Consider the following 21,374-nt stretch of genomic DNA (forward strand, 5'->3'; position numbering starts at 1 on the left):
AAAAATAAATCTTTAGTCTTATAATTAATCTAAAGACATTCCTTCTTACTGATTTTAAAATATAATGGAATTTGGTTTTGTTTGCTATGTAATTATTTGGTGATGTTTCGTCTGCCTTAAGTCAGGCCCCTAGTTCTGCGATTTTTACTCATGCGTAGGCAGTCCCACTGAATTCAAAGGAGTATATTCTTTTCTCTTCCTCTAGAGTCCCTGAGGATTATAAAGCTGTAAGAAAGAAAATATTTAGCTCAGAGGCATATGTGACTGTATAGGTATTCTACTATGACTGGAATTTGTATGGCAGAACTGATTCATGTTCTAATTCAGTCAACCCACTTTACCAAAATAGACTAATGAGAAGACTAATCAGTAGGTTTGTGCATTGCAATTATTTGCTAGTTGCTTATTTTATTAAGTAATTTGCTATTGAAGCTCAGTCAGGACTAATGGGGAAAGGGGAAATTGAATTAATACATGGTGAATACATTTAATTGTCCTATTTTTGTCTGGTTTACAACAGAATACTGCAAACTTGCATGACAATATTTTTTATTTCAGATTGAAAAGAAGAAAGATAAAACTGGCATGCATTACTGCTGAAGTAGATGCTAATTTGAATCAGTGCATGGTTAACACTCTGTTGACCAACTTAGGGAAGAAATCATATCAAAGAATCAAGGTTAGCTATGAATCCAGTAAATACAGATTCTTACCCTCATGTAGGCACAAAGTAACACTAAAGCTGATGTATCCGGAGATGGAAGGAGCATCCTGCATTAGCATCCCTCCTTATTCCAACGGATTCGTATGAGTTGAGCATTTACACAGCATTACTTAGAGCTGATATCATGTATACTGGGAGCTGGGCGAGATCATTCTTGGGAAGAACTAAGCAAGACTGTATTTCTTACTGATGATACTTTGTCTTGCCCTGTGCTCACGTAACATTCAGCATTATGAGATACCGATCTTGAGTGGGTCTCTGCCTCTTACCACAACAGAGTGAATAATCATCATCATAATGATAATAACAGCAATAATCTTCTAAAAATTATCCTAGATTTGGTTTTGTTTATTTGTTTGAGCTAAACATGATCAATCTTTCACAAATATTACAAGGTCTTTCTGTTACCTCAGGACTGTCAGATAAAGCAGCCTTTGTTTTTCTGGGGTTCATTATGGAAAATGTCGTAACACCAACAGTCTTTGAATATAAATTGTTCAGTTGACCTTTCCCACAAGTTGAATGGCAGATCGCTTTATGCTGAGCAGCGGCAACTCATCTTCTGATCGAAATGAGGTTAACTGAGCAAATAACTCTTTCCTGGGGGTGTACGCTATTTTCGATACCAGGGGTTGACACCTTTACAGCAGTAGGAGTTTGTAGAGTTGATTTCTGTGAAATATACTATGGAAATAGTTTCCTGCTTCAGGTATGAGGAATTTATGTATTCTTCATTACCACATCCATTGGCAGAATTTTTTTGTAAAAGGTCATTGCATCAATGCTCATGTTTCTTTATCACAGGCGATTTAGTAAAAATGAAACCAGTGTCCATATACGGTAATGCAGCCTGGTGCTCTTGGCATCTATAGCAAAATGTAATCATCAGGCAGTTCTGTGTGCACTCTTTGAAATATTCCTCAGTGGTATCATCTACATGACTGAATACAGATGTTCACAGAGGATCACAGTGTATGTAAACTTTACATGTTGAACCTATTTGCAGATGAATTTACAAGCTTATGTAAGGGCTAGACATGGTTTTGGCTCCTCCGCTTATGCATGCCAGGCATTATTCCCTCCCCATGATGGTTTGCACTACTTCAAAGAAGACGGCCCCGGAGAACCCGGTTTGTGGAGAGGAATCTTAGTTTTCCCCTTTGAGATTTAACCAATGTCACACTGTGGGAATAAGAAGACAAAACATCATCTTTAAGATTTGCTGTCTAGTCAAAACCACTGTTTAATTCCAGAAGGCATTATTTCTTCAGCTTTGAGGCAGCAGCTAAGGTAGCAGAATTAAGACAGAACATCTCAGTCCCACCAAACTCACTTGTTGCCAGCAGAAACCGGACCTGATGTCTGTCTGCCTGTTTGCTCTGCTAGGTAGCTGGTAGGATGCAAAAACAATCCAGACATGGCTGGGCATCAGCTACAAAACTACAATAAGATTATTGTTTATTTATTTTTAAACTAAAAAATGGTTGACCAACATCTGTTTTCCCTTTATGAAGGCAGAACTTCAACTCTGACGGCAGAATTCAGAGAAGAAAATCCCCCCAGCCGAAATTTTCTCACGACCAGTAAATTTGCTGCTGAAAATTTCCAAGGGTGGAAGTCATTCCCGACGACGTAGCCACCTCTTTCAGTCAGAGCACCTATGCAGCAGAAAAAACACAGGTGAGAAACCCGGAGGAGCCCGTGCCTGACCTTGTCAGTAAGACACGGAACGACTCGGTGACTTGGGATCCCATCTCGAGTTGGGTTCAGAAATTACACTGGTGAAACCCAGGTGTAATAACTTTTGCAAACGTTGGGTTTGACAAATGCTTAAGAATATAAACGGGTTGTTTCTGTTACCGTAGTGGCGTAGTGGCAGGGTCCCTCTCCAGAAAGTACAGATGGGTGCCTGTGGGCGGGAGTGAAAATCAGCAGTCATGGCAGGCTCTGGCCAGAGCCAGGTGCAACTCCCGACGCTGCCCACTGAGCCACCTTAAAAAAAATCACCCAGAGGGGTCTTTCGTTGCTGCTCCCGGCGGGAGAGCGCTGGCTCCCGGCAGTGCCCCCTCACGCCGCTGCAGCGGGCGGCACCAGCGCAGGGCTCGTTCCCCGCCACGGCGCCCCGGCGGCTGCAGAGCCGCGGAGCGACCCCGGCGGCGGTGACTCCGGCCCCTGCGGCCCCCGACACCTTGCCGCGGCGTTGCGGCTCCCGCCCGCCGCCGCCCCGGGGCTCCGCGCCGCCGCGGGCCGCTCCCGCCCTCCGGAGAGCCGAGGGCCGCGCCCGCCGCCGCGGGCGCTCGATGGCTCCGGGCCCGATTGCACAGCCCTGAGCGACGCCGGCGCCCTCCGCCCTCCCCCGCCGGCGGGCGGCAGCGGCGGCGGCCCGGGCGCAGGCCCCCGCCGCCCCCCCGCGCCGGAGGAGGGCGGGCGGACGGAGCCGAGCCCCGCAGCGCCGCCGCCGCCCCGCAGAGCGGCGCGGGAGCCTTGCGGCGCGGCGCGCCGTGCCGTGCCGCGCCGGCCAGGTACCCCGGGCGGGCGGGGAGAGAGGGGCGGAGGGCGCCGGTGCTGCCCCGCCAGCCGCCGGGGCAGGCGGGGAGTGGGCGTCCGAGAGGGCGAGGAAGGGGGCGCGGGGAGCCCCGGCGGCCGCCTGGGCGAGGGCGCGAAGGCCCGCGGGGGGCACGGAGCCGCCGGGGGCGAGGGCGGGGATGACCCCAGAAGAGCGGGGTGCCAGCCCCCGCCGGGCGGGCGGCGATGCCCGGGCTCGGCGCGGGGCGAGGAGTTGCGTGAGGGCGGGCAGGAGGGCCGAGGGGAGCCGGGGAGCTCGCTGAGGGGCCGGGGCTGCCCGAGGCCTGCGCCGGAAAAGTGCTCGATCACCCCCGGAGCTGTCTGGGCGGGCGGGTGAGGCAGGGAAGCCGGCTGGAAAGCCGGCGGCCGGGCGGCTCGGGGGCTCCCTCAGCCCGTCCCGCTCCCAGCGTGGCGGGGCAGCTCTCAGCCCCGTGAGGGGAGCGGAGAAAGGTCTCCTCGGGCGGCGAGGCGAGGCGGGCACACGCCGGGTGCCGTCCCAGTGTGGCCCCGCCGGTGTCGCGGGGAGGGGCGGGAGCGCCACCGAGCCCCCGGGTTCGGGGTCGGCGGGGATGGGGCGCGGGGGAGGCGAGGGTGGGCGTTTGCCTGGTACGGGTCGGTACAGACCCTAAGACTGCAGGGACGGATTTGGCGTTCACTTGCAGAGAGCGTACATGTTTTTAGGGGCTGTTTTTATGTTTTCTAATAAATATTTTTAATTAAGAGTATTTTGGGGGAAGGGTAGCAGCATTGGACATTCAGGTACGCAGAAATGTTATTGCAGGCTTTTGCAGTTTGAATTCCTGGCTGTTCAGATAGGACGATGAGCAAGTCTACACCATATAACTGGCAAAGTTGCATTAGCGTTGACATTTTGGAATGAGGGAAAGAGTAATAGACATCGTAAGTTTAGTTAAAATAAGAGTAAAGTTTATTGAGATACGGGTGGAAGGGTGATAAGAGAGGAGGAAGGCAGATAAAGTTAAGGTGAGTTCTGCTTTGTGCTTCTATACGTGAAATCTGGTATTTTTAGAAGTTTGGATTCATTATTTGTAATGTTTCTTTAAGTTTGGGGTTTGATTTAGTAGGATTAATTGTTTATAGTTGTGAACATGAATTGTACTGAGCTTTTATTTTAGTTTCACATGCCAGAAATTATTTTCCCTGTCTTCAGAAATAGTCAAGCTATATTACATGTTTTGGTGTTTTGCTACATGATATGTAATATTCTCAACTCCTGTATGAAACAACAATTGAGACCCAGAAGATAGATTGCTTCTGGTTGTGTGCTGAATGAAGTTTGGGTTTCTCTTCCTTTTCCTGATGGTTTGACACAATGAAAAGGAGGTGGGGGGAGGGAGGAAGCCAGTTTAATGTTACACTAAGTCTAGCGATATATTGAAAACTTGTGCTTGATTCTTGAACAGATGATTGTTTTTATTGTCAGTAAAATATCCGAATAACTGACTAGTTCATGATGTTATATCCCAACATGTCAAAAACTTTGTTAGTCAATGCAGGATGATCTCCTGTTTTAAAATTCAGAACATCCTAGTGAGGCAGGAGGTTAGAAACACCCTCTCACAAAAACATTTTCAGATTGTGGGATGTTTGTTCTATTCAGTTCTTACCCTCGCAATTTTTACTGTTTTAAGGAAGCAGAACCTTAAAAAAGACGTGACGTACGTCTACATCTACACTGCCAGCCAAAAAATCATGAAATCTTTATATAGTTACATTTTTTGAGCTGTTTTGGAGTTTTCTTTGGGGAACAGCCATTTAAAGTATCTAGAGAAACAACCATCACAGTGAGGTATGTCAGTGATTTATGCCTGGATAGTGGTCTCTGATCTGCCAAACAAGTCTCCTGCAGAGTCTGCACCTGCGAGGGCTTCTGCTGCTGAATTTCTGTGTTGGTGTACTTCGGTGCAGTTGAAGTCTAGTCATAGCACTAGTTAAGCTGGTACAATGATAGCCATAACGATTTTCAGGAAAGATAAGTATGCTTTTCCAGGATTTCAGTATATCTTCAGCAAAAAATTCCTGTGGTTTAATTTAATGCCAAGCTAGACTGGATTCAGCGATTACCTTAATGGAAAATTGGTAACTAAAATCAACCAGCACTTTGGATTATCTATATGCATATGTATCACCTACTATAAGTCAATTTAACATTTTAACAAATAACTTAATTCCACGAAGCTCCTATCATTGTGACAAAAAAAACCCTGTCAGTATGCTCAGTTTGATATATTTTGTCTATATTAGATAAACAATATAATCTACAGTGTTGTCAGGAATAAAGCCATGTTCAGACATATTTTGAAATTACTTTTAGGATTTCGGTGGATGTTTATACTTCTGTGATTTTTGTGCACTTGCCTTGCTATAACACCAGCTTTCAAACCTGCAAAGAAATAAAACCAAAACATTCTATGCATTTTAATTCAGACTGAAGTTAGTTACTGCTTTTTGAAGTTTAGTTAGTCAAATTTTTTTGGGGGAGAGGAATCTTTTAAACTCACTTTGTCAGAATCAGATTTCCAGATATGATACTCTCTGTCTAACTGTCAGAAGCATTGGTTAATTATTTAAATGCAGTTTGCCAGGTTGCCTGTAAATAAAGTAATGTTCTGAGGTCCCTGTAATGGAGCCAAGTTTATCTTTTGACTTAAAATTTTTGGAAATGAACCTAACTAATATTCAAGAGTTGTGGGTGCTAGGGGGGACAGAGAATGCCAGTAGTGCCTGCTGTGGGGCTCAGGAAATGGCTGGTTTATACTTTTCAATAACTGAATGTAGCTGTTTCTTGGTTTCCTGGAATGGTTCTTCTCATGTGGAGATAAAGATTACAGTGATGATAAGAACAGCAAAGTACATGTACTTTTTAACACGATGAATGAATGTCTTCCAAAACCTGAATTTTTAAAAATGTCTTGAATGCTTTGCATTGCTAAAACAGCTATTGCATTTCCAGGCACATTTCTTTCAGGGTATTTTTTGTCTAGTTATGTCAAGCTTTGTCCTCAAAACTTCACAGAAATCATTCAGCAGTCCTAGAAGACATTGTCTTGTCATTTCTTTCACACTTCAGCAAGTGTATATTGTGTTGTAGTTCTTATCAATGTCACTGTTATGTATGAGGGTTGTGGGTGGTCACATTCTTTGTGTGAATATTTTTAAAACCAGCAAGCCCAGACCAAGGATTCTGATAGATTTCACTTAGATCTTTGTTGCCTTTAAGCTTTGTTGCTTTTTCAGATACAGAGTGATTCTTCTGAAACTTGGAAATCAATAGCATTTGATAAGCATTTTTCTAGGAAAACCAGTCATTTGGAACTGTTCCTGTGGGAGTAAACAAGTACTTTGTCTGAGCATCATTGTTCACAAAACGTCAAAATACAGCCCTTTTGTTTTGCAACACAGATGAAAGTAGCTGAGAAACTAATGAGAATTCTGTTTGGGCTGCATGATATTTGCTCTATAGTGCATCGTGAAATGCTGTGTGAACACGGCAAGACCTATGTGGAAGGTGCGATATATGAAGATGCACTTGGATTACATCTTTAACAAGGACCTGTGTAAATGCAAGTACCAAATTTTCAGTGGTAGAACAGATGCAGTTTTCCTGCGGCAAATTGCTTCATTCAGAACACTGTTAAGTGGAGAGCCTGAAAGAACAGGGTCTTGTTTCAACATCTATGATTTCAGAACCATGTTTCTAAGCTGGATAATTGCATACAAAAATGTAACGTAAGTGGAAGTTGTCCCAGTCTGAAATCTTCAGCAGTAATTAGAGGAAATGGATGGTTGTGTAATAATCTGTTATTTTTTTCTTGCTCTTAGTCAAACAGATTCTTCGTTGCTTTTTGCTATTTGAGATAAGCATGTAATGCAAGTGCGTACATATTTCTATGTAAAAAGGAAGATAGCTTGATTTGTGAGTGGAATTGAATCCCTTCATAACACAGAATATGCAATAAAACACACAAGTACTCACCTGCGAGATTTACTATCTGGTGCGCTTTTCACATGCTAGTGAAAAAAAATCTGATATTAAGAGTTACAATTCTGCTTGATTTAAAAGTCTTAAAATCTTGGACCTTCTCTTCTGTGGCCTGATATTTTTTTTCCATGTGCTCTTGGTGGTGGTCTTGTGATGGCTTTCTCTTGCGGCCTGTTCTTGCAAACTGCTGTCGAACATCGCTGTTAGTCCCATCTTCTCCATGCTTGGCTTCAAATTTCCCCACTGCTGACAAATATAGCGTAACACTGCAATACACCTGGCATTCTTATAGCAGTATATTAATTTTGGATGAAAAGCAATCAAGTCTATTTGATGCCAAGGAGTAATTTGGTCCAAATTGATGAGACCGATCACTGGTAAATTCAAGCATGTGTGTGTATGCGTTGAAAGACTGGGCTCTGGTTTCATAACCTCTTCATAGTCCTCCTCATCAAGGGTTTAATCAATTCAACATACCAACACTTCTGCTAAAGAAACAGTCAGTCTTCAGGGCAGTTAACTTTCTCTCTTTTTTTATTCCCTCCTTCCTTCTCTTGGTGTCTTGGTGCTGAAATGCCCTAAGTTTGCTTCTGTGTTTTCTTTGAAACTACATGCAAGAAAGCAGTGAGAGGGCACATGAAATTCTCAGCTTTTTTTTTCGTTTGAGTGGGAGGCCAAGAGCGATTAGCACTGCTGAACATGAAATGTGTACAGAGGGGTCAATGTTATGTTGGGACCAGCAGTTACCTGCCGTTGCTTCACGTGGTTCTGCAGAGTGAAAAACGGAAGGCTTCTGTCTGGAGAGAAAAGGCAGGAGTTGGCTGAATGCTGAGGATCCTGCCACACGCAGGATAGCGGAGTACAGGCGTACTTAAGCTGGCACTTCTACTTCGCTTTGCCTTCTCTTACTAAAGATCTTGGGGCAGACTTTGCTTCTGTCTGTTAGTTGGTAATAGTTTGTAGAAGTCAATAAGTAAAAGGCTGCCCTGTCTTTTGAGTAATAATAAATGCCTTTCTCTAGCTGTTGAATATTCCCACTACAGTATATTTCCAGTGTCTAAACTCCAAGCTCATCTGAGCTGGCATTTTGGTTCTTGTTTGTTTCTTACCAGATTATTAAGATTCTATCATTGTAGTTTCTTTAAATTAAATTATTTCTATCTGTGCTATAAATTCTAGCTAGATTACAGCTGAAGATAACTCAGTCCGTCCTTCCCTGGGCGATCAGATCTCCCGTTTGAAGTTTCTGGGAGTTTAATCCTGCACTTTTTGCCTTCTCCAGCCCTCCTGCCTCCTTATGGTGGCCTACTAGCATAAACGATACACTGTAACTATTGGATTTTGGTCTATGTTTCATTCATCAGTAGCTGAATTTGGCTGGTGCTTTAAGGTGGTTTTTCGGCCCAGTGAGCAAAAAGAGCATCATACTCGGTTTCTCTTGTCAGAAGTAAGCCCGAGGGAGCTGGGCAGGAGTTTTGTTTATGTTTGGGAGACACTCTAAACAGGTATGTGCAAGGGTTTAACATAGGCTTGAGCATCGATCCTCTTGCCGTGCAGTCAGCTCAGATGCATGGGTAACGATCATCCCATTAAACTTTTAGAACAGTGCTGCAGGAGTAACATTGATCTGAACTGTTAATGACTAGAACTAAACGTGTCAGGCTGGAAGGCTTTCTCTTAAATGTATTGGTTCACTTGTTAGATAGAGGATAATAAATCTTGCTTTCTGAGGGAAAAAACATGAATTTGAAGTCAGTTAAAATACCACTGTGATGCAGTGAAGGACAACTTGATGCTAATGAACGTGCTTCAGCTCTGTTTTTCAGCAGTGTGATGGTTATGACATTGACGTTGGGCCGTCAGCCCAGCGGCAGCCGTTATGAAGACACTAGTAATTATTACTGGTCATTTTTTAATCTTACTCATTACTATTACTCATTACTGGCAATGAGTAACAGTGATCATTTCTCAGAAGAATAATGTCCTTTTTACTTCTCTGCTAGACTAGTCTTTGGTACAAAATTGAATCAACAGGCTTATTATCTTTATGCTTTATATCAGATTTAATGCAGAATTATTTTAATACTTGTGAAATTAAAAAAATAAATAATGATTAAGTTATACAGCACTTTATTTTCTTCACTATGTAGTAGATGCAAAGGACCTCAATCCTCATCTAGGTTGTATACTAGATCCTCATCTGAGTAGCATGCTCAGAGAGCTCAGGTTGATCTGATTTCTGTTTGAGCAGCACTCGTTCCTGGCAAAGACAGACTGCTGGAACAACAAGAGATCAAATGAGAAAAATCTTAAAAGAAAATAAACTTGTAAGTACATACTTGATGCGTGTGGTAGTTTCCATTACTTGTGCTGATTTTCCTTGAAATGATGAGTCATAATTTAAAGGCTTAAATTTTTTAGTGATAGATCAGTTAGGAGTCTGCTTTATTGCAGATTGTCTTTTTTCCTTTTTTTTTTTTTTTTTTTTTTTTAATGCAGAGACAAAATATGCCATGGGACGAAAGGAAGGGCAAAAGTAAAATTCATGAAGTTGCCACTACTGCTCATAGCTTTTCATCTGTTGTGTATTAATTTTTGTCTTAGACTTCCACATGAAAGAAATACGACAGTCTATGGACTGCTTCCCTTGGCTTGTAAAGCCTGAGATTAGCTAACTCAGAACAAACTTGATACATATAATAGATCTATTTTGAATTTCAGCTTCGTTTTTTGGCTGTGTTATAACTTTGTCATGGGTGATCTGTTGATTCTCATATTTTAAAGCCAGTTGCTAAAGGCAGCTAGTCAGATCTGTCCTCTCCTGGTTCAGTCACTTTTTTTTTTTTTTTTTTTTTCCCTAAATAGGACTACAAGTCCCTTTTTTTTTTTTCTCTGTGGTTTACCAGGAACTTTTGAAACTCAGTTGCTGTTGCCTTTTAATGTTTGATTTACCCTATATCCCTTTCAATTTACAGGGCAGCATTCTATCTAGTGCTTGTTCTAAGAGCTTTTCTGAGCTCTTTTCTGGTCAGTCTTGAACAATCCTTCTTGCCAAATTTGCAGTTGGCAAATGAAAAATTTTTCATCAGTACTAATTAGGAACAACTTCTGCCTTGTCGAATAAATCTTTGTGACAGTTTTGTAGCATAGTATAAACGTAAGATAAACTTACATCATAGGAAAAAAGAGGGATTTTTGATTGATCTGCTCTTGTAGTACTGATGGGAAAGTAAATCTTGTAATTACTTCAGTTATCTAAAGACAAAAACAGAAGAATGGTGCATCATGCTAGCTAGAAAATTCAGGTTTTTTTTATCATCCATGTGTGCCTTTTCATTTTTGTTGATGGCATAGTATGTGTTTCATTCAATGAAATTTCACATTTATTTTTCCAGATTTTTTTTTCAGTTTGATAAGGATTAAGTTCCTAACACCAGGGGAAAGGGACTTTCAAATAATTCAACATTTTCAAACATGGGTTTAATGCAAATATGGTTGCATCTTTACATATACTTGTACTTCCATCGATTTGCTAGTGTGTGAGGATGTTCAGGAAACTGCAATACCTACAACGACGGGCGTAACATTCAGTCTTTCATCGCGCTTGCCTAGCCCACCACATGGCTATGCCATGCCTCTAATTAGAGCAGACTTGCACCCTTGTCTGGACTGTATGTATTTAGGTTTGATGTTTCCTTCTGCACTTAGAAATTGCCTAGTAACATCTTGTATGCATAACAAGGACATATTTAATATTAATCAAATCCAGCTCATCCCCACATTCTCTGCTTGTGTTCTGTTTTGTGTAGCCTTGTAAGCACTGTGCCGTTTGCATTGTTCTCCAATTTGACTGCAAAACAATATGCTGCGGTAAAAACTTGATTGCCTGCATTCTCACCTTTCTTCTCACAAGGTTGTATCCTTGTGCCCTGTTTTATTATTTTTGGAGCTTCATAAGTATCTTTGGTGTGCAGGCTTACAACTCATTAAAGGGAGTCTCAGCAGATGTTTGGGATAAGTTTTCTTGATAGGATGGAGAGTACACTGTTTTGTACATAGCTTCGTGAAACCAAGGTTTGCTTGTTGGCCAGCACTGGAAAGATCAGGTCTGTGATTTTTTTGCTGGGTGGTTGGTTCTCAGTTTCTACAAAACTAAATCTTGCATAATGAATGATCAGCCTCTGTAATTCAGAACTGATAGAGTCTTTCCTCTGAAAAATGCTAGTGTTTCTAGCCATGTTAGCAGGTGTTCATTATAAAGATCAGCAACTACATCATAACATTTTTCTTTTTTAATTTAGACTATGCAAATCCTAAAAAAAAAATAATAATATATTTCCAGTTGATTTTTGCAAATATGTGCTTGTATAGTAGAAGTGTCACATATAGAAACATATTACAATAATAACTTCAGTGTAACAACATAAACTTTTGTCTTTGACTAACATTAACAGAAGAATGTATGTCGGCAATGTGAGTTGTGGGCAGGATAACTGACAAAATGTAGACTCATCCAGGTTGGAAGGTACCCTAGGAGGTCTTTTTGTCCAACCTTTTGCTCAAAGAAGGGTTAACTCTGAGTTCAGACCAGGTTCCTTAGGATTTTGTCCTGTCTAGTCTTAGAAACCCCTGAGGGTGTTCTGCAGCCTCTCAGCATCTGTCCCAGTGGCTGATAATCCTTAGAGTGAAAATCTTTTTTTCTTCTATCCAATTGGAACCTTCCCCATTGCAATTTATGATACTTCTGGTATTATTCCCTCCCATATACTTCAGTAAAGAATCTGTCTTCATCTTCTTGGTAATCTTCCCTTGTGAAGGCTGCTGTTAGGTCCCCCTGAGCCTTCTCTTCGCCAGGCTGAACACTGGTTCCCCGAGCTGAAAGAAGTTTAGATTACTTTGAAATCTGCATGTACTTTTAATTGGTTCTCAACTTCATTCTTGTAAAGACTGATTGAAAACTGATTACTTTTAAAATAGCACTCAACCTGTATTTCATGTCCTGCGAGACTAAGTTCAAGTTGAATGAGGTGTGAAAGGAAATGTTTTTGCCCATTGATTCTAATATTAAAATTATAACTGGGAGTAGGAGAATGGATTGATAATCCTCATGTCTTTTTCTATCCATAGTATTGAACATGAATATTTCAGAATGGTTGAGTCACCTTTGCCAGCTCTGCTGGTTGTTGATTTAGACATGAATGCTGTTGTATTGTTTATGACTTAATGATAAGGACATGGTTATTCATGACAGCATTCCAGATTAATATATCTAAAAAAGCATAGGTGGAAAATATTTATTGTATTAAAGTAATGTAGGTCTGATGAAGGCACTGAAATAATCTTACTAGAAAATAATTATGGTATTATGCTGTGTGAGCCTACCTTTTTTTTTGTTGTTTTAGAATTAATCTGAGTTAACAAAACAGAAATAAGAAAGGTGGTTTCAGTAGCTAAATGAATCAAATTGTATGGTGAATATGATGGGTCTGCCCAATTCAAATGCAACCTATAAACAGCTAATAATATTTATGGAGCTCCAGTTCAGTGCCTTTTGGTGACCTATTAGCTAATAAAAATTGTCAGTATGCAAGACTTTGGAATTCTTGGAGGTTTTTTTTGTAGAACAGACACTTGTATTTCATGTGCTTTTTAAAAGTTGATTTTTGTGTTAACTCTTTCTAGAAAATTGAGTTCTTGACATCCTTTTATCCAAGAACCTGGAGCAGCAGAGAGACAGTTTTTACAATGAGGAGAAATTATCTGCTAGGTAAGTTAAATGCCAATGGGTGACAATGATCTGTGATCTTTTCAGTTGCGGAAAACAGGTATGAGTTGTAATCCTCAGCTCTGTATGGAAGTTGAATCAGTTGCTGTGGCAGTAGGTGATTAGGATATACTAGACATTGGGACAGGCCTTGGGTGAAGTAAAAAGGAGGGTTTGTGACCTGTGCATGTAATTTCCATGCTCAGCAGTGATGAAACTCTACTCAAATATTCAATGAAATATATAATCCTACTTTTTTTGTATGTTTCAAATAATGTGAGGATAGAGTTAAGTTCTGTGAGTGTTCTAGGAGTGAGATAACTGGTAAATTGTGAACATCTATGTACCTAGGCAGATTAAATATATATAGGTATACTTAGGTATGTATATTTATCTCTGGTTGTCATTTTCCAGTGTGGTGCCTTGTCAAGCTGCCTGGTATTTCAGGTAAATTTAAAGTGACAGTTCATTATAGTGAATTAGATGCAACTGATTTCCTTTGTGAGTACATTTTACATAAAAAATGTGTAGAAAATAGTAAAGGTAACCTTCTGCTGTGCATTTGATGACAACACGAGTACTGAATTATTAACCATTGCTTTGTATTGCCCGTTTACTGTTTGATGGATCATTTTACACAATAGTATTGTTACTGCATAGGGAAAAAATGTGTATTCAGCAGTCTCAGTGACCTCTGGAAAGGTTAATTTGTTTGGGAGTTTAAAATACGGTTGACATTTTACCAGAATCTCCTTGACTATATTTTTGTTTGCAAAGCCTACAGAATATTGTATTTTGTAGTTTGAGGCTATATGGCATTTAAATAGCGGGGAAAAAAAGTTTTCATTAGAAGTATTTTTCATTTTGGTTTGCTTCTAGTTATGCCTATCAACAATGCGGAAATTCCCGAAACAGTCCAAGAGACATAAGTAAAATATAACTTCTTTTGAACTTTGAGTTTTGAAACATCCTTTTTTCAGGTGTGGTTTTTTTTGTTTTGTTTTGTTTTTTTAAAAAGGCAGCATTAGAGGTTTATTCAGCAACGAAGTTCTGGGTTTCTTTATGTCTTGCTTGGCATTGAGAAGACATAAAGTGTTTGAATAAGATGTTAGCATTTCTATTTGTGAATATAATCAACACGAGTTTGCTAGGTGTAGGTTACTGCTATGGCTGCACTTAATTCTGGATCGCAAAAGTCATTCTATTTCGGGCCAGCTGATCATTACTTTTGGGTATATACGTGATCAAGTAATAGTAAACCTCACTTCATGCAAAACAAGATGAAGGAAAAATAGTAGTTCAGTGAGAACCCTTCTGATTTTTCTGAAGTATATTTAACTTTAATTCCTATATTACATCAATACCATTATCTCATTTATAAAACCATTAAGTATTACTACAGCCACCTAAATAAAACTACCGTAATCCTCTTTTTTTTTTTTTTTTTTTTAATTCTAAGTTTTCCTTTGAAAGTTTAGTTTTAATAGGGCAAGCATAAATATAATATGATTGCTGACTCTCTAGTAATTTTTTTCTTTTTTCTGTTTAGGTGTTTAAACTTCTGATTCAGTCACCACATATTAATGGGGAAGAAAACCTGATTGATTAACACAGTTCTGGTGGTTTGGGGATTTTTTTTGTTTTGTTTTGTTTTCTGCCCACGGTATTTGAGGAGAGATTTGAGTAAAATTTCAAGGAATGGAGCTAGCTCACAGTTTACTACTAAATGAAGAAGCATATAACCAGCTTGGTGAATTTCAAAAAGCGGAGTTCATTTTTGAATGGTTACAGTTTTTGGAAAAACTTTTACCAGTGACTAGCAGAGTAAGTATAATGAGACTTGAGAAGAAAAACACATAGTAGAGCTATTTCTCTCTGCCTTTTTTGTTATGTTGTTGAAAAACAGAGAGCAGTATTCAATTTCATTCGCTTCATGTCTTTTATGTACATGCAGTGAAAGTATGTTCAGTGTTAGCAGTAACTTTCCAAATGTTAGAAGTTTTTGGTCACAGCCTTTCCAAATAGTGGAGCCACTTGTTCAATGAAAGGAATTTGAGAAATAAGCATTAAGTGATTTTTTAAAAATTTTTTTTTAACTCAGATTATTACTGCAAGATTTTTCAACCCCGTGATGAAGAATGGCAGTCATGCTTCCACCTAACATGGCATGATTATCTGGTAGTTCTCTAGCAAGCAAGAACGTAGCATCTTTCTCTTTATCATTTGATTAGGAAAATAAAAAACAAAAGGTCCTTTTCCAGCCAACCATCCAATTGTTTGGTTCACTGTTTAGTGTATATTAAGTAGCATATGTGGATATTTAACGGTAAACCAACCTAGATAATGCTATTGAAGAGTTATGTTATTTGTGTTAAAATATGTAAATGAAATATAGTGCCAGGCTCTTTTTAAAGAGTACTTAAAAAAATTGCGATAAGAGTAAAATAGATTATTATTTTAGGGGAAGTTCTTTCCTTTCTAATGCTCAACTTCTTGAAACTCTGCTAAAGTTCTTCTTTACTACTTAAATTACTATGTTTCTAGGAATTGTTTTATTTTAAAACAGGCATAAAAGAAGCAAGAAATGGCAGTTTTATTTTAGCAAGATATAACTATTCAAGTGCCATAGGGAAAATACTCCTGAAATCCTACTACAAAGAATTATGCTCTGAAAAATGTAATTTTTTTTTTAAATGAGAATAAAATAATCGCGTATTTGAGATGGCTTTTCTTTAAGTAGAAAGGTGCAATAAAATTTTGATTTTTAATTAAGAACATCAGTATCAGAATGGTGATAATGAAAAGAAAGAAAATTAGCATTAATTATCTTTAACTAACGTTTAAATTTAACTGAAACTTAACTGGCTACTGATTTTATTTCCAGGCTGATATAAGGGAAAACCAGAAGAAATTGGTTGAACAATTGACTTCTTTATTAAACAATTCACCAGGACCTCCTACTAGACGGCTTGTTGCCAAGAATTTAGCTGTACTTTATAGCACTGGAGACACTTTTTCTGTTTACCAAACAATTGACAAATGCAATGAACTCATTCGGAGTAAAGATGATTCACCAAGTTATCTGCCTACGAAACTGTAAGTATTTTTTTTTTAACCCCAAACTTCAAATCCAGTAATAACAAGAGAGACAGATTTACATGGTGGGAAGTTAACGTAGGAGAGGGTATGCTCCCTCATTTCTGCCCGTTGTCCAGTAGAAGCTTTGTACCATATGACACACAGACTTTGGGAGCCTCCCTGATTCGTATCATTATTGTGGGTGTATCCAGTTGTAAAAAGTAATTTTTTTCTTTGGTATTACATGTCTAAAATGTTTAAACTTGAGTATTACGAAGAGAAACTGAATTCATCTGAAACCTGAAAGCAAATTCAAATTGCTTCCTTCCTTCTAGGTATTATAACAATTTTATTTTAATCGTTTAATATATGCTGCCTTCAGGGCAGAATTATGAGTGGTTAAGTACTTGTGTAGCATTTTATATATTCCTTTCTGTGTCTTTACTGGAAAGTTTTGACTAAGAAGTTCAGCTGCATGTTGGGGGGAAAAAAAAGTCAGGTCAGTACTTTACAACATAAATTGCCCTTGAAAGTTTAATAAGCTTAAGATATATTTTTCTTCCTTGTTTAGAAGTTTCTTGTTGTGATTCACATAAATATAACATAAAATCAATCACATTAAAATGCTTTAAAATCAGATTACTTTTGAAGCATTTAACGCAGAGGCAATTTGGTGGCTGATGAGAGTCAGCGTAGGTTACATATGTTGGAACAAAATTTGACCTACCTAGCTAGCTAGTATTTACTGGATCCATTGGAAAGAAATGCCTTGAGTGATTTGAAAGCTAAACTAAATTAATTTCTTTAGGAATGCAGGAATGCTAAACTTGTTGCGATCATTCAGAACTATAATGACCATAGTATGCTTTAAGGTAATAGGGTAAACTGGGGCTGGTTTGTGCTTTATGTTCTTGCTCAGTGACGGGACAAAACCAGCTTGCAATACATGTTGCCATATTGGATAAACCATGATTTACAGCAAGTCAGACAAGCCCTGCTTGTTACAAAAAAGGTGAATGAAGAAAGCTTTTCATAAGTAACTTCTTTAACATTAGTAACAGAAAAAAAATATTTACCTGACATGGTGCATCCGAGTTCACTGCCACAGGATAGGTAACAAAACAAACAATGTGGTAGTATTAGATATTGTATGTGTACACACCTGAAATGTTTGTAACTAAACACCTAAAGCCTAGCCAACAGAACAGAAACGTGAACTGTAATGGCAGGATGTGAAACCAAATCTTAAGGTGCAGAAATGTTATGAATACCCTTAAGTCCTGAAACAATGCACATCTTTTACTATAGTGAAGAAAATTAAAGGTGGAGATAGTAAAGCATCATTGTGCATTAATGATACAGTATACAAAGCAGAGCAGAATCTATCTTCCTTCTTTGCTTCACATGCTAATCCTGTTTCTGACAACCCAAGTGAAGTTTCCTGAAAATAGGTTTTTGCAAGGAGTCAGCTGTATTTTCCAATATCATAATATTTTTTTGTTTCGTTCTTGTTCCAATTGACATCTTGTGCAGTTTTTTGACTTAAGAATGTTTGCTACAAAGGGTCTCAGTCCTGCAAAGTAAATTACTGCTGTACTACTGACTCCTCAACAGTGAGATGCATTAACATTATAGGTGAGTTGTAGTATGGGACAGAGCTCTGCAGGTCTTCCTTGCTTCAGCTGCAAGATGCCGCGGTGGAGGGAGTGGGATGATGTTGGCGTAGCAAGGAGGGATGATGGAGTCCATTAGCAGTGAGGCAGAAGTGGCAAAGACAGACAGAAATGGCAGATATCCAGACTCAGAAGGCAAAGTAGCTGGGGGAGAAAGAGAGAGGTGGCAGTGTTCAGAATCTGCTAGGTATGTAAGCAGTAGTGAGGAGAGGAAATAAGAGATGAAGTGGAGAAACAGGTAGCAGTAAAATATGGCTTACTTCAAAACAGGTTTGGAAAAGGGATTTCTTCTAGTACTGACACTGAGACAACAGGCTACAGAAAAATAATTGGAACTACAGAACTCTTCATTGAATAAAATCTTTCATCTTGGGCTGCAAGTTTATGGCATACTTGGTGTTCAGTGAAGAAAGACTGCTTTTTTTTTTTTTTTTTTTTTTTTTTAAATCGTGATTAGTGTTGTCTTTGTTTGCCATCTGTCCTTATTTAGCATACATGCCCATGTTGTATGGTAACAATGCTTTGCCATCACTGTTCACAATATGTTGATTCACCTAGAAACACCTTCAAATACAGTTTCCAGTGAATTGTTCTCTTACCTCATAAATTATCATTTTTATTCCTTCATAGAGGTGGAAGATGGAGAAGTTTTAGGCAAGCATTTTAAAAAGAACCTTAGTTAGGTGCTCAGCTCCTATTAAACTTGAGTGTGATGTGAATGCTAAATGATATCAGATAAACAGGTCGTGTAGTGTGAATACAGCTTATTACTTCAAAGTTTTTAAAATATCTACTAGGGCTGTTTTTAAACCATAAGCATTTTGAAAGCATTTGGCTGGTCAGCAAACTTTCACAGCTGATCTCGGTGCTATTTTGCTACATGTTTAAGTATCTTAGTTCTGCATTTTTGTTGCTACCTCTCCAAGTACAATTGTTACGGCAAAATTTGAGAGAAAACAACTTAAATGTATGTTAGAGAGAGAGTTGTATATCAAAATGGAGGTGTGCTGCCAGGAAGGAAAAAACACAGACACAGAGGCTTTTCACTGCAAAACTTGTATAAATTTACAGGCTTCGTTGGAAACTTGTGGCTGTTGCTTGTGATTTGACAGATAAAGGGACTCAATACAGTTTGGACTTAGTGAAGAAATGTTTGTGGGGAAAAAATAGACAACTAGAGCTGTGATACAATTCTAGAAGGCAGTCAGAAGGCTTGCTAAGTCCTATGCTTTGAACTTTTATAGAAACTTAAATATTGATGTGCAGAAGTAGCTGGATTCTCATCTTTAGTTGGCTAGACTTTACTCATCAACAAATATTGCCACTTTGTTGCTAGAAATCACTGTTCAACACTGATTGACTCTTTTATACAACACTTAAGCACATGGCAGTATAGCCAACCATGTAAGAGTGTTTGCGGGTTATACCATCATGTAATAAGGTAGTTCTGGTTTGGTGGTTTTTTCGTATATATTTGTTAAATATTGCTTCTTTGCATTGTGATGTGAAATATATATTATTTAGTCTTGAGGCTAATTAAAGAGAGTATCTGTGACCATCAGATGATCAATTTAGTATTAAGATGGTGTAATTGTAATTTTATGCCCAGCCACACCATGAACAAAATTAAAATCCAAACTGTTGGTGTGTACTGAGTTGGATAAAAGCAATAATGAAAAATATTGCTTTAACAAAAATAGAATTTTGGGTGATAAGAGATAAAGAATGTCAGTTTTGTTTTTCTTGCTGTGCTTTGTCATTTAGGGAATTACTGTTAGTATTAAATGCATTTTTCTAATTAAGAATGTGTTCAGTATGAGATTTCAGAATTCTTTATGTGAAACTTGAGTTCAGTTGGGGAATAAGTAAAATGTTGTTTTCTTGAAGGGGGTGCTGAGCAGCGTCACTGCATATTTAAGTAGGTCTGGCCAAAAAGCTGAAAGCTGATTAAAGATATAATTTCTTTTTTCCTTGTATTCATAAAATTAATTGGTTTAATTATAGATCTGTCAATACAAAACCAAAGTGCTTTCCTCAATTAATTATTCAAAGGAAAACACTCTTTAATTAAGCAACTCTTTATTTCTTTTTTTTTTTCTCAATATTTAGCAATTTTTACTTTTGCTAAAGGAGATGCTGATGAGCACACAGACTCCAGTTGTCAGGTATTTCACTTGGAAACTAGATTCAGAATCTGTGTGCCGTGAAAAGGACATGGACTTATACTTCAATTTCTTTCAAGGTGTCTCCTCATTATGTATTGTTATACATAAATGCTATAATTTTAATTACTAGACCATTTGCATTCTACTGTTGACCATCGAGTTGTAAATAAACCTTTCCCGGGCTACTTCTAGCAGCATCTGACATAGCACAGTGCCATAGACTACATGATGCAAGGCATGCTTAGTTAGAAATTAATGTTAAGGTTTAAAGGTGGATATGAAAATTGTATTCCTATTGTAAAATTTATTGGAAGATTGTATTACCTGAATTCTTGTATTATCCAAGTTATTTTCCCAACCCTTGTATCCACATTTCTCCTAGAGCGTGAGTATGTGCCACACACAGACCATTTATTTTTTTTTTTCTTTTGATAATCCACTTACATTTTTGGGACATTCTATTTAGTTATTTTGTTGTTTGCCCATTGATTATGTTAGTCGTCTTAATCCCTTTCATCTATTACTGCATCCATTTTCACGCGTCTTTGGATTTGCTTTTGTTTTAGTGCTGCGGTGGTATGCTTGGGCTATTTATACAAAAAATTGGGAAGAATTTTGGGAAACAGTTTTACTGACACCGTTGGGAATGTGCTTAAAGCAATGAAGAATGCAGAGGTATTGGAACAGCATGTTTAAAAAATGATTGGAAAAATAATAGGATGTTTACTGTTGGTAGCTGGACCAATGAACAGGAGAAAGTGCATGATACCAAAATATGAAAAAATTGTGGAAAGTCATAAGATAAAAATCAATGTCTAAATTCCAAAGAATGAGTAGAGAGTTAATGGATTATGACTATAAAAGGATGGATCATAGTTATTCTCAAGCTGATTTCATGAAAGAACTTGATAAACTAGAAAATCTAATTGCCTTATTAATGAGAACATTTTTGCTCCAGCTTGTACTTCAAGTTTTGAGTTTTAAACTGCTAGTGAGTACTTTCCAGTAGAACATAGAATTACTGTTTTCACTTGCTTACAGTGTTACAGAGCAAGTTATCTACTCTAACTCACTTCTGCAAAAAAAGATCTCCAAAAGTCCAAAAGACCCAAACCATTGTTTACCTGTTGCAGTATTTGGCGTTTTGTATTTCCAAGGAGCTTAGGGTTACAAAAATTTAACATTTCTCTTTTTCATTTTTCAGTCTCAAGGTCGTTACGAAATCATGCTTAGTTTGCAAAATATATTAAATGGTTTAGGAGCTGCTGCTATCCCCTGTCATAGAGATATTTACAAAGCTGCGCGATCATGTTTGACAGATCGATCCATGGCAGTCCGCTGTGCTGCTGCAAAGGTAAAATGCTCTAATAGCTGTTTTTATTAAGTAAGCTCCCTAAATAAA

General features: G+C 38.8%; 1 protein-coding gene across 5 annotated transcripts in view; it reads left to right on the forward strand.

Moving 5' to 3' along the window:
• Positions 1-2,345: 2,345 nt before the first annotated feature.
• The window catches only part of HEATR5A (HEAT repeat containing 5A), a 67,458-nt gene continuing 48,429 nt past the window's right edge, over positions 2,346-21,374 (forward strand). For 4 of the 5 annotated variants that reach the window (XM_082316808.1, XM_082316810.1, XM_082316809.1 and 1 more), the window contains exons 1-6: positions 2,346-2,404; positions 12,975-13,059; positions 14,606-14,880; positions 15,941-16,152; positions 20,539-20,647; positions 21,177-21,326. In XM_082316808.1, coding sequence (XP_082172934.1) covers positions 14,755-14,880; positions 15,941-16,152; positions 20,539-20,647; positions 21,177-21,326 — 597 coding nt within the window. In that variant the 5' untranslated portion in view covers positions 2,346-2,404; positions 12,975-13,059; positions 14,606-14,754. Of the gene's footprint in view, positions 2,405-12,974; positions 13,060-14,605; positions 14,881-15,940; positions 16,153-20,538; positions 20,648-21,176; positions 21,327-21,374 lie in introns of those variants that run through there. The other variant, XM_082316812.1, reaches the window with a different exon arrangement.

Source organism: Platalea leucorodia (assembly GCF_965183815.1).
Source record: "Platalea leucorodia genome assembly, chromosome: 7".
In the NCBI taxonomy this organism is placed as follows: Eukaryota; Metazoa; Chordata; class Aves; order Pelecaniformes; family Threskiornithidae; genus Platalea; species Platalea leucorodia.